At 35.1% G+C, this 12,891-nt stretch overlaps 1 protein-coding gene across 1 annotated transcript in view; it reads left to right on the top strand.

The window, feature by feature from the left end:
* The window catches only part of SLF1 (SMC5-SMC6 complex localization factor 1), a 33,121-nt gene extending 20,728 nt beyond the window's left edge, over positions 1 to 12,393 (top strand). The window contains exons 11-17 of the mRNA XM_079331358.1: positions 1,892 to 2,036; positions 3,893 to 4,038; positions 5,834 to 6,000; positions 6,495 to 6,592; positions 8,518 to 8,610; positions 8,971 to 9,153; positions 11,491 to 12,393. Coding sequence (XP_079187484.1) covers positions 1,892 to 2,036; positions 3,893 to 4,038; positions 5,834 to 6,000; positions 6,495 to 6,592; positions 8,518 to 8,610; positions 8,971 to 9,153; positions 11,491 to 11,981 — 1,323 coding nt within the window. The 3' untranslated portion in view covers positions 11,982 to 12,393. The remainder of the gene's footprint in view (positions 1 to 1,891; positions 2,037 to 3,892; positions 4,039 to 5,833; positions 6,001 to 6,494; positions 6,593 to 8,517; positions 8,611 to 8,970; positions 9,154 to 11,490) is intronic.
* The last annotated feature ends 498 nt before the right edge of the window (positions 12,394 to 12,891 follow it).

Genomic DNA, 12,891 nt, shown 5'->3' with positions numbered 1-12,891 from the left:
TATTATTCACCTAGTATTTTGCTTTGGGGTCCAGTGATAAGACGTATGCATACTTAAGGGAAATTTAAATGCATTTCAGATATTTTAATTTGTTCTTCAGTTTCTGTTCCTGAGTCTTTAAGGATAAGGAGTGTAATGTACCTATTTAAATATTTAAACTTTAGTTGAAAAATTATACTTTCAGGTTTTTGACATGCCATGTCTGTATTCTCAGGGTTTTTTTTAATTATGAGATTTCACAGTTCATCTATAATAAAGTATTATGACAAAAAAAAGGAAGGGGCAAACCAAATCAAGTAGAATTTAAGAGAGTAAGAGGAAGTAGGCCTGGAAGCAATTTTGGAGATAACAGAGTTTGTCTGGCCAGTTCTTAAAAATCTTCAGTGATGAAGATCATGCTCATCCCACACCGTGTTTATTTGTAGTTGTGCTTATTCCTTTTGAGTGGTAAGTAACTTTTAACTGTAGGGACAGTATTTGTGTAGTTTTCAACTAATTTCTTTATAAGGTTTTTATTATCCGTGTCACATCTCTGTTGTTCATATGTTTGATGTATTGATGCTCAAACTGCTTTTGGTGTTTTTCAGCTCCTTATGAAATCCTAGTAAATTATTTTAAACCAACTTTGAACGTATTTTGTTCTCAAAGGAGCAGCAGACAAACCACTGGCTGTAGTGTGTACACATTCAGTCCACTTTGTCTCTTACCCAAAATTGTCTGGTTTCAAGTACTCATTATCTTTCACAAAATGCCATATATCAATTGGTGCTCTAGTGTAACAGCAGCAATTCTCTGGTAGAGCCCTAGGTCAGATGAATTTCATGTATTCCTACTATGGTGCCAATGTTCTTCTAAGCTGTGCTTTCTTTCCAAGCTGTTCATGTGGTCCAAGGAATAACTTATTTTAGGGTAGTTTTATAAAGTGTTTCTACATGGCTCAGAAAGATATGTAGGTAGATGTGACCTTGAAAGACTAACTCAGACACTAAAAACAATGCTTTATGTGACCAGTATTGATTAAGCTCTCATATGGGTGAATAAATGCATTCATCTATCTCATGGTGGTGTCTAGATAGCTAAATTCCTGTGTATTGTCTTGGTACCTCCTGAAGAAAATATGCTTCACATTTCTTAAATTGTTCATGACCATTTTCACAGGATCACTGAAGAAGCTGAGTTGGAAGAGACCCATAAGGATTTTTTGTTTTGTGTGGGAGTGTGTGTGTGTGTGTGTGTGCCTGTTGAAGGTAGAAAATGGTAAGGCTAATATTCAAAAGTACGTTTTTTCCCTAAATTTGCAGTTGTTTATCTCTTTGGAATTTTTGATAGGTGAAGAAAGTTTCCTTTTGCAAAGTGACTGCCAAGGTTTCTTCTGTGCAGGAAACTTTGCATCCTTTTCCTTTTTGGCACAGACGTACATAGTAACAAGAAAAAGCTTTAATTTAATGATGACATCTTCAGAGAAAGGCAATTCTAATAGAGCAAGGAGAAAAAGATCCCTGTAATTGTCAATTTAAACACAAGGTTAACTGGGATAAGCACTACTTGCAATCTTATGGTTAAACTAATTTAAATAGAAATCACATTACAATTTTACTTGTAAGCTTGGACACCATTTTGCATATAGTTTTAGATGATGTTTTCCTAGAACCTATTTTTCTTCAGTGCCAAATCTTAATCATATGGCACTAATGATGCTAATTTTGTTGATATGGCTGCAATAGTTAGCTTTTGAGCAGAAGAAGAAAGGCCAGTGAAGGAGTGACATGGCACCAGAGTGGACTTTTATGTAAGGAATTCCTCTGTTATTTCTGGTCATTGTCAGTCTGAATCGTTTTATGTGTTGCAGATCAGTGTATACACCCATGTTGGTTTTTTTTTATTTATTTAGGCTTTCAGAAGTGAAGTTGCTGGTCTACTAAATGCATTTCTTGGAACCATAGTGGACTCTTGGATCATCTTGGGTTTGCTTAAGGACAGAAATGTGTTTCATCACATACCTGATTTGGCACATTACCTGGCCATTTCGTGTGATGGTGAGTGTTTGCAAGGCCTCTCAAAATTCTTTTAATTGGATACACTAAGTCCTATTTAAGATTCTTAGTTTAGTTTCAAATTGTTTTTTACCTCCTGTTGCACCTGTGCACTGCATGGTGTGTGCATATGCAGGAAACCTTTTATTTTGTGTCTGTCAGTATCTAGCAAAGATCAAATACAACAGTTTTTATTATTAAAATCCCTCTAAAAAAAGTCTAAATGTTGATGTGAAGCAAGACCACACAGCCTGAGGTAGAAAAAAAATCTTTGGGGCTGTCTTGTCAGTTTAGGAGAAGCTTTAAGCATATCATAATAAATCTTAAATTCTGACAAGCAATCAGGGACACCTTATTCAAGTGAATTTGATCACTCCAAGCCAATTTTATCACTCCAGAAAATCAACAGATTGCTAAAGACACTTCAACCATAAGTCTAAAACCTACAGTGAACTGTATGACTCCTGCAACTTCAAACATTTTAACGTCTTCTTCTGTCTTGAAACATTTTAATGTCTTCTTCCAAATTCTTGGACTTAATGGAGGAAATGGGAGAAAATTCCATTGAGTCCCATGAATTACTGTAGTTCCTCCTCATTAGATATACTAGGTAAGCAGAAATGTCACAACTCAAATAACCATTATCATTTAACATGGAATGCCAGTTGAGCTATCTGTACTTTTAGCAATAAAGAGTTGAGGAGCTTGAAAGACAAAAAAAGTTATCTCAAGAAAAGTATTGAATTATTTTAATTTGATTTTCAAAATTAATTCCCACTAAAGCTTCCCCTGCTTCCTTTTCCAGTCATCATTTTCTGTGGTAACAGGTATATTTAAGCTTCATTTAAAGTGTATCTGCCTTCTACCTGAGCTCTCAGGAAGAACCATCATGAAAAGAAATTAAACTAATATCTTAATCTCTGGACAATTTGTTCCACTCCAGTCTTAAAGAAAACAAATTATGAGAACTTTAAAGGCTGATACAGATCTTAGAAGGCCAAATCAGTTTGAACTTTATGTTGTTTAGATCAATGGAGCTTTTAGTATATACGTGTCCCAATGGATTTTGTAGCCATCATATAATAGGGACAATCTTGGATATATATTTCTATAAGACTTACTTTTCTTAGAAAACAAGAACAATATTCAGTCTGTTTGTAGAGATTATTTGACCCATGCCACAGCACTCAAAGCAAAATTGTTGAGAGTTTTTTCTAAATTCGGTTATATTTAACAGTAGCAAACATCTGTATTTTCAGACTTGGGTTTCTGTTTTAATTGAGTCTACAGATCAGTTAATTTATGAGCACTTCTTAGCAGTACAGAAGGTTCCTTCAGTATAGTGAAGATTTCTTCCCTCATTGCAGATGTTGCTTTCCAACCATTTCAAGTTGCTATTTTGACAAATTTTTTTTCTTAGAATCAAAATACGAATTCTTACCATTGTAAGAAAAATACTCAGTTTTTCTGTCTTCTTTTCCAAAACAGAGGTAAGTCAGACATATGCCTGATGTATATGGATATATGTATGAATATGTAAGTTCCTCTGCCACTGTGTGGGGCATTTTTTTGAACAGTATAAGCTATTTGGTACATCTCAATGGGGTTGCAATTTGCTTATGGTGACTTTTAATGTAGCACTTGTAGGTCACCCTGCATTACTTGCAGATTTCTTGTTAATGTGTTGTAACTCTTACTTGAATTTTAGTAATTCTTATGGAGAATAAGCTTCTGAATCTGCAATAGGAGCAAAAAGCCTGGAAGGACTATTTACTAGATGACAAGGTATATGGATTTCTATATATTTCTATATTTTCATTTTTAGACTTACTTTATTTTTTCCAATTGCTTTTATCCAGATTTTTCTGTATGTCAGAAAAAAATGTTTATGTGTGCCATACCATCGGACTGGCTTCAACTGTTTGTTGCAGAAGCAATTTTCAAACAAATGTGTTTACAGAGGAATGTTGCTGTTTCTACAGAACCTCTTTCTCTTCAGAAAATAGTAAGTAACTCCTTAATAGCTTATCACACTTCAGTATTTTACAAGTAATTTGATTGGTAAAAGTCTTGGGAGTCTTTAAATATATCTTTTCTTTGTGATCTAAGGTCATGCTTGTTGCCCACATTATCTTTTCATGTTTTCCACTGCATTTGAATTTATCTTTGCCTGAGATCTAGGTCCAGAACAATAGTAATATTTTTCTTGCCAGAGAATTTGTCACACCTGATATCTGTTTACATTACATGCAGTTATCATGGAAGTGAAACAATGCAACAACAGTGAAAGCTTTTAAAAATAACTCCTGATGTAAAGATTGCAGTGTTTGATTTATACTTATGGAGATTGCCAAATACAGTATGATTTTCCTTGGTTACCTTTCCCATCAGGTTTTTTGAAGAGATAGGTCCAGGCATTTGTTACATAGAAGATTTTATGATTTTTGAACCACAGTGTTTTCCTATGAATTTCTCTTCTTACTTTCTCCTACTTACAAACCTTTGTCTGCTTTCAAATCACAGTTTTGTGATAGTTGGTGAGGAAGAACATGGTAAAAGCTGCAGAAGAAATTCTCAAAGCCATGACTGCTGGCAGGATGCAGGCAAATCAGGGGATCACATGATAATGCCATGCCCTAATGTAGAGTCTCATTTCAGTAATCTTAATATTAATGACTAAACAGAATATGGAATCAAAGCTGTTTGTCTGTGGTCTACGATTTTACAGGTAGAGTCACCAAAAAACAAATTAATACCTTTGTACGTTTCCCATACTTAAGTTTTCATAAATTTTACAGGAATTTATTGTGAAGAGAGCTCACTGTTAAGACAGCATGTTTAAAGAGGTTGAACAAAAGACTGTCAGAATTCTAAACATAGACCAACTGCGTAGCTAATATTTGATTTATGTTGGTACATATAGAGCAGAATCACTATGTTTAGTATTGCCATGACTACTGATCACTCTCTGCAGCTACTTATAAATTTTTATGGTGCTTGAAATAGTTTGTAGTTTTCCTTAGGACTGAGTCTCCTTTTTCATTCCATACAGTAAAAATTAACTATCATCTAGTTTTGACAGTTCTTCTCATATAACATCTTATCAGCTAGGCTTTTCTCTGAGTTGAACAGCTCTCTGGTGGGTAAATATGCAGTGAAAGTGCAAGTGTCCCTCACCTACTGCACATTGCTTGCAAGATCTACATTGAACTGCTAAGCACTCAAAGCCTTCCTTAATACCTTTCTTCAAATATAATTGTTGGATATTTGGCGAATCCTCCTCTCTGGCCCTTTTTTCTATGGTTTTGCCAAACTGCAGAAACTTAGATTACTTTTTAAAATGGGCAGTATAAGTGGTTTTGAAGCTCTGTGTTACTGGAAAGAAGCTACATCTACAACAGCCAAAGCTGTCCTAATAAAGAGAGAGCACCTAAGGGATAATTGGCTTACTGCTTTTGCAGTGCTCAGAGACTTAATCCAACCCCTCATCTCAGAAGATATGAGTACTCAAGTCTTATGTCCAGCAAAAGAGATTTTCTCACCTGTCAGAAACCTAAGAGAGGCCTAGAACTTCCCATTTTCTGTGTCAGATACAAGCCATTCACTGAGGCCTTGTAAAGAGTGAATTACCAAAACATCAGAAGGGCATGCAATGACAAATTGAAACAATCTAGATATACAGTCATTCAGGGATCACATTTTTAAACACTTAGACACAGCAAGCTGTCATAGAAGACTGCTTTGCAGCAAGTGCAACAAAAGAAAATTTCTTCATTTATAAAATGTTACTTTTGCAACAGGTCTGCTCCTATTCACCTGCTTTGCGAGAGATAGGGATGCGTGAGACAGAGATCTACAAAGCAAAGAAAAGGAAAATAGGGCAACAGCCATGCCCTGAGTCTCAAAGGACATTACAGATGCTAAATGGCGATAAGCAGAACCAAGTCAAAGTGCTGCCTGATCTACCGTAAGTAATACCTATAACATCACCAGTTTTATTCTGCTTTGGGGGACAGCTTCTGACCTGACACATTTCTTGAACTTTATGTGACCTGTTTTGTTGTCTACAAATTACTTCAACTGACAGAAAGCTCCATTGTAAGTCTGTAACACCTCTGGGCTGGGGTTTCCCCTTTTCTCTTTAATCATCAAGTTCAGTGTATATGCAGACCTGATGCAGTTATATTTGTCTAATATTAAATTTACTGAGTATATGCAGAAATTCACTCTTTGTAAAATTAGCTTTAAAGAAAGTTTTAAAGTGGACAGTCCTATTTGATTTATGTTTTAAATGCAGTTATAATTAAATGGCATAGAAATTATATAATTAAGACATTTCAGAAATGATGCTGAAATGGGTAACTCTAAGTATTCTGTTTGTACACATTTGAAACCATTAAGTACACATACATTAAATTACAATATGAAATTTTAATTGTGTCCCCTTTGCTCCCTTTTCAGTTACTTAAATAAGCTTAGAGTAAACATGGACGTTCAGACCACACATACCAAAGAGAGATGCCTTTTGGCTGAAGACATATACAAGAGAAATATTAAAGGTATTACGTATATCTAATTTATGTTAAGAAATTTAAAGTGGTTAGAATTTATAGTTCCATGTTTAAAAACTTGTCCTGATGCATGCTGGACTATAACAATGACTTATGCCCAAGAATTATTTTCTTATGGTCCACATTTCTCGTTTCTAATGTCTGTTTGAAAGGAGGAATTTATATATATGTGGTAAAATAAAGTTGCATTCTTCATTACCCTCCTCCTCCCCCTGTACATTAAATGTACATTTTGAGCTCATTCCAGTCTTGCCTGCCTTTGCTAATCCACCTCAACCTGTGCTTGGTAGGATCAACGTCTTCTGATTTGCAAGTATAATTCAGTCTTCATCTCTCTGAGTCCTAGACATTTTGTGAACAAAGACTGAGGAGTATGCTATGTTACATAGCTGTTTAAAGCATATGGACTGTTTTCTTCCAGGCATTCAGCCCAGACTATGAAAGGCACTTGGCTTTTGTTTTAACTATACTGGAACTCACATACCTAAGGAATAAAACAGCACTGCAGTAATTCATTCAGTTCCTATTTATTACACAAGTTTACTAAATTGTACTTTTCATGAGGCTTGCTTTACTATAAAATTACTTGTTGGAACTACTTTTTCATCTTCATCATCAGAAATTTACCTACACCCTACACCCAGGAAAAGGATTATAAAAAGCTGGCTGGAATTGTTCAATAAATTAAAACCAGAATTGTCTGAAGGACAAAAGAAGACCTCATCTCCTTTAAAGGTTTAAAAGAACTTCATCAACAGAGTCAGACCATACATTTTTAAAATAGGTTCCCTATGTTTTTATTGCTATTGCAAGTAAAATGGATGTGAATTATTACATCTGGTTTCTACAAAGAAAAGTGAGCTGAAGGACAGGGGTGAGGGGAAACCAAACAAACCAATGCTTTTTTTTAAATTATTCTCCCCTTATAAAATTGTAGATAGTGTCTTCTGTTGAAAGAATGGGTATGGAGCTGACAGATTTACATAGTAAAGATATTAATATAACAAAATATTCCATGTACTAAAAAATCTAAGAGATCTAGACTAAGATATGTTGAATTTCTAAGATGTTTGGTTCATCCGGGTATCAGGATTTTCCTCTGGCTCTTGTTCAAACCTAATCAATTATTGAAAAGCAAACAGCATTTAGAATGTGTCTGAAGTTTTTATTATGCAGAAGCTGGTGGTGTCTTTACATATACAAGCAGCAGCTCTCAGTTGTTTGCTGTTTAATTTTTCACACTTATTTCAGCTATATATGGTACTAAGGTTTGGGATTTTTTTTCCCAGGGATGACTATTATTATTATTGTTATTAGTTATTGTTATTGTTATTAGTTATTGTTATTTCTATTTCCCTCTTTCTCCTCTCCTTCTCTACTGTAGCAAAATCAGCCTATTGAGAAACAGCAAACCATCTGCTAACAGATTTGAAGTTTTGATTTATACTTGAGTGTGTAGAGGCACTCATGCTTAGCCAGAAACATTCATTTGAATTAAGCTATAAATGCTGTGTAAAAAGAACCATACATTTTAATGTAGGTTCATGAGTAAATTTAAGGAAGGGCAACTGCACTCTAAAGTTTTATTGCTTCAAAATCCAGTATTTTTTCTGTTTTGTGATCACTTTGTGCTTTTATAGTGTGATTGAAGCTTTAAACCTTGAACTAGAGGGGAGATAATTCCTGCGTTAAACCATTTGCAGAACAATTTCATTGCTGGATCTCTGCTGGAACAGAACTCCATGGGTTTTTTTTTTTTTTCTTGAAAGATGTTTAAACAGGATAAAGGAAAATCTTACTCATTATTGAGTTTTCTGGTACATAACCAGGTCTCCTAGTTCCAGGCCCTTTGATTATTTTCTTTAGTTGCTATCTTGCCTAGTCTAGTGTAATCTATTAATTTTTCATGGTAGGAGAGACAGCCCTGCATACAGCTTGCAGAAATAACAAAGTGGAGAGATTGATTCAGCTTCTCTCTTTGCCGGGAATAGACATTAACGTTCGAGGTAAGTTATCCATTTTCTCTACAGAACTCTACTACTATCTGCTTGGTAGCAACTTTGTATTTATACAGTCTAAACTTTTTCTATTTTAAATAATACAAAATGGGGATTGACAGCAAACATTAAGGTAAGATGAATTTATAACTGAAGTGTATTTTAACGTCACATTTTCTACTGATTTTTAAAAATGCTATTTTTTTCCATATGTTTTTCAATAGAATTTCTTGTTTTGAAATCGCAAGCTGCCATTCCAGCTGTAATGAATACTAAAAGAGTAAAGTGTTTTCCTGTCTAATGAATGGCATTATTAACATTTCAGTGCTACTTGCGCTGTTTTAAAACTTGCCTTGATTTATAATTCAGATTTTGCTGGCTGGACGCCTTTGCACGAAGCCTGTAACCATGGCAGCACAGTGTGTGTCCGAGAGATTCTGGAGCGCTGTCCAGAGGTGAACCTGCTCACTCAAGTGAACGGGGTGACTCCTTTACATGATGCACTGTCAAATGGACATGTAGAAATTGGCAAGCTGCTCCTTCAGCGCGGGGGTGAGTGCGTTTATGCTAAACTGGTTTAGGGAAATTATCCACTGCTCTGAATCCATGTGAAGTTCTCAGTGTTTTTCTTGATGGTTTCCTAAAATACAAAGTTATTGTGAAATATTTTAAAACATTTTCAAGCCAAGCTGGTTTGTTTACAATAAAAATAATACTGCTTTCACACTTATCTTGATCAACTGAATATGAAATTAACCGGGATTTCCACGTGTTTTTCCAATATGGTAATGTTTTTATCCTGCATTTTACACCATATGCATTGAAACTAAATTCTCCAGTAATGAAAGTAAAGATTACCTACTCACCAATCAAGGCTTTTTCTAATCAAGTGTTTTCTATTGTTTTGATCTCTTTTTACCACAACACAAAAACAGATCAGTTAAATCTCTGTATATTCATTTCAACATAAATTTTTTGAGCATTTGTGAAAATTGATGTTATGGTGCATGAAGAACACAAATATTATAATAACTGCTAACGTGATAACTGCTATTCAGGGATAATAGTGGGAGAGATGCCTTAGTTTCTGAAAAAAGTACTTTGCCCCTAAGGCAAGCTATACTTTCTGTTCAGAGACAGGGTATTTGTATCTTGAAGTATGTACTGTATCAATGTATTTAATGTAGCATGTTTAAAAAAACCCTGCAAATATCCACAAGGAATGGTCTTGGGCAGCAACTCTTCCTTCTTTTAAATAATTTACTGAAATTAGTGTTTGCAGTATCTGTACCATTGCCCTACTGTGTCAGTGTAAACTGCAGGCTTTATATGCCAAATCCAGATTCTTTCAGTAAAATCATTCTGTGTTTAGTTATGAGGCAGAAGACAGTATTTAGACAGCCCATTGATTAAGGTAGAGAAACAAAATTTTAATACATTCTTGGCATATCACCCTCTGTATTTACAGTCTTCTCCTGCCCCCTAAAGGTTGTGTCTGTGTCTGTTGTGCAAGCACCAGATCATAATCAATAAATTCCTTCTGCAGTTCTGCCTCTGTTCACTGAGTCTCAGTTCTGTGGCTCCCAGGTGTTTTATCTCTACTGAACCATGTCACCTTGTCATCTAACATGCTAAGCCAGTTCCTGGGCTCAGTTCTATCAGTGGGAGTGATGCAATAGCCAATATTATAGAAAGCCCAGCTCCTCACTGGAAATGGCACTGCCCTGACAGAGGTGCATTTTTCCTAGGCTGTGGTGAAGAATGGGTAGTGGATGATCTTGTTATCATAGGGGAAGAGCTCTACTTGCACTTGCATTCATCAAGGTTTTCTGGCAAGTGTAAGGCTACATGTATCTTTATCTTTGCCTTTGTCACACTATGAGTTATGGCCTGTCAAGTAACTGACAAGCCCATGATAGAAAGCATGTTTACCTCTTCAGTGTGAATTTACTAAACTCAATATTTTAGAACACATCCCTAAGAACATCTACTTGCTATCTCTAAAGGCCTTTAGTGTGCAGAAGTTAATGATGCTAAATAATCAGTAGTAACAATACAGCTTTAATCAGAGCAAAGTTAAAATATCCATTATGGATATGTAATGTGTCATTAAAATATATTTCTGAAGAAGTATTCATGTTAATGTGATATCATTACTTCAGCATAGTAATACAAATTTATCTAAGAAGATTCCTGATGTGTTCATATTTGAAAAACTCTTGTAGTGTCTTAACAACCTTCATTTGTTCTTACTGATGCAGCCTTTCATAAACTTCCCATGAGATATGTAACCTATTTAAATATTAATAGTTCCCTTGTACTAATAAACCAGAAATACCAAATGGATTTATTTGTTCAGACTAGTTCTGAACAAATAAACATGTGTCATTTACTTACTTCAAATTTATTTATTATAATAATTATATTTTGTGTTTCAGAAATCTGTTAAGATGAAATTTTGAAACTCATTTGTTGGGGAAGACTTGGATTCCTACCCCAATAGTTTACCTTGCTGCACAGCATAAGGCACCATCCAGAAAAGTAAAATAAAGACCATCATAGAGTAACATGCCTTAAATTTGAAGTCAGTGTCAGCAAATAATGTTGTCCACAAAGTACTTAGTAGAATTTTACAAAAGTAATAACATTACATTTTTGCATACTCTATGCAAGTTAGGACAATAATGTAAAGAAATTGTTACAAATGATCTCTCTAAATGTTCTCTCTTGTGTTGCAAATATCTAAGTCATGTGTTATATTAACTTAACTTGGTACAAAAAAAGAACTTAGACACCTGGCCTCGGGCAATAAGCAACCCAAAATCTTGTTCAGCTACCAATTCATCACAAAATGTGCTGTTGTTATTAATGTTTATATTTTCCCTAAAGGGCCAGTCCTTTTAGAGCAAAGGAACTCCCATGAACAGCTGCCACTGGATTATGTCGAGTCAGTCACAGTAAAGGAAGAACTTCTGAATCTTGTTTGTCCAGGAGAGAGCATTGAAAACTTCTATGAATGCAGAGAACAAGATTTTTGTAATCAGAAGAAAGAACTGTGCTTGATTTCATTTACTAAGATGCTGCTGAATTTTTGTTCAGTTTATAATTTGTCTACACCCCTGACTGTAACTCTGAGAGGACTAGCTTGTTCAAATATACTTCCAGTAATGCTTTGTGATACGTCTAAGATGAAATATGCATTTTCTGAGGATTGGTTGGTAGATGCATATTTTAAAGAGCTAGAAACTTTTGAAAAACTACCTCAGTTTCTTCAAGAAGTATCTGAAAGCATGTTATTCTTCTCCAGCGAACATGCAAAAATCTTATTAGCAGTTCTGGAAACTATGGTAGAATCATGTAAAGTGCTTTCTAGCAGTTAAATTCCCAACAAGCCACATTGGCTGAATCCTGAGTGTTACTACCTTCTACTTGCCTGACAGATCTAGATGTGATCTTAGGAATGTGCTATATCATTTACAGTTAGTTGAACTTTGTATTTTCTGTCTTGGAGGTATTTGTTTTAAGTACCTTGTGCTGTATTTCCCTTTGGTTTTCAAAGGTAGTGTGTCTAACCTTAAGCCAAGCAGTTGATTTATTAATTTCTTGAGAAAGGCTTGTGTCGTATCCCTTAATAAAGCTAATGTTATAAATACGTCATTAAATAAAAACATGGAAAAACAAACTCCTTCTTTCCATTTTCATCTTACTTATCTTTGTCTTATAAAAATTAAATTATATTATGTAAATTAATTGCATGTTTCAAAATTCAAAAGAGAAGACATTATGTATTTACAGCATCAGTATGTGACATTCTCTGTCTTTGATAGAAATGGTCACACAAAGATGTGGAAAATGTTGTTCTTCATCAGCACCATGTTACTTGTAGTCTCATTCATTTGTGCAGTGACCAAGTGAAGGAGACTGCCTCAGACACTTGGATGATCTGCAAAACTCCAGTGGGTACCACTTGCTGCTTCCCAGGTCAGTTATTCTTTAAAGAACTGAATTCACCCTCAGCAAAACTCAGCTGTCCTTGGCCCTGCTCCAACTCTCGCTGGCTCGCAGTGCTTTGACAAAACCATGACTCTGGCATGTAATGATCTGGTGACACTCCTGGGACCACCTCAAAGGAAGGTGCACGTGGAAGCAGTGGCACAAATCTAGTTTTCTTGGCAGAGGAATTTATAAAGGATAGGATATACCAGACATCATATTCTAACACTAAGTATGGATGTCCTTAAAAATTATGCCTGACTTGGTGTGAAACTTTTGTTCTCCATTCAGTGAGTA

This window comes from Erithacus rubecula, assembly GCF_903797595.1.
Source record: "Erithacus rubecula genome assembly, contig: SUPER_Z_unloc_3, whole genome shotgun sequence".
Lineage (NCBI taxonomy): Eukaryota > Metazoa > Chordata > Aves > Passeriformes > Muscicapidae > Erithacus > Erithacus rubecula.
Note: the sequence above shows the minus strand (reverse complement) of the source record. Positions and strands in the feature narration are given on the sequence as shown.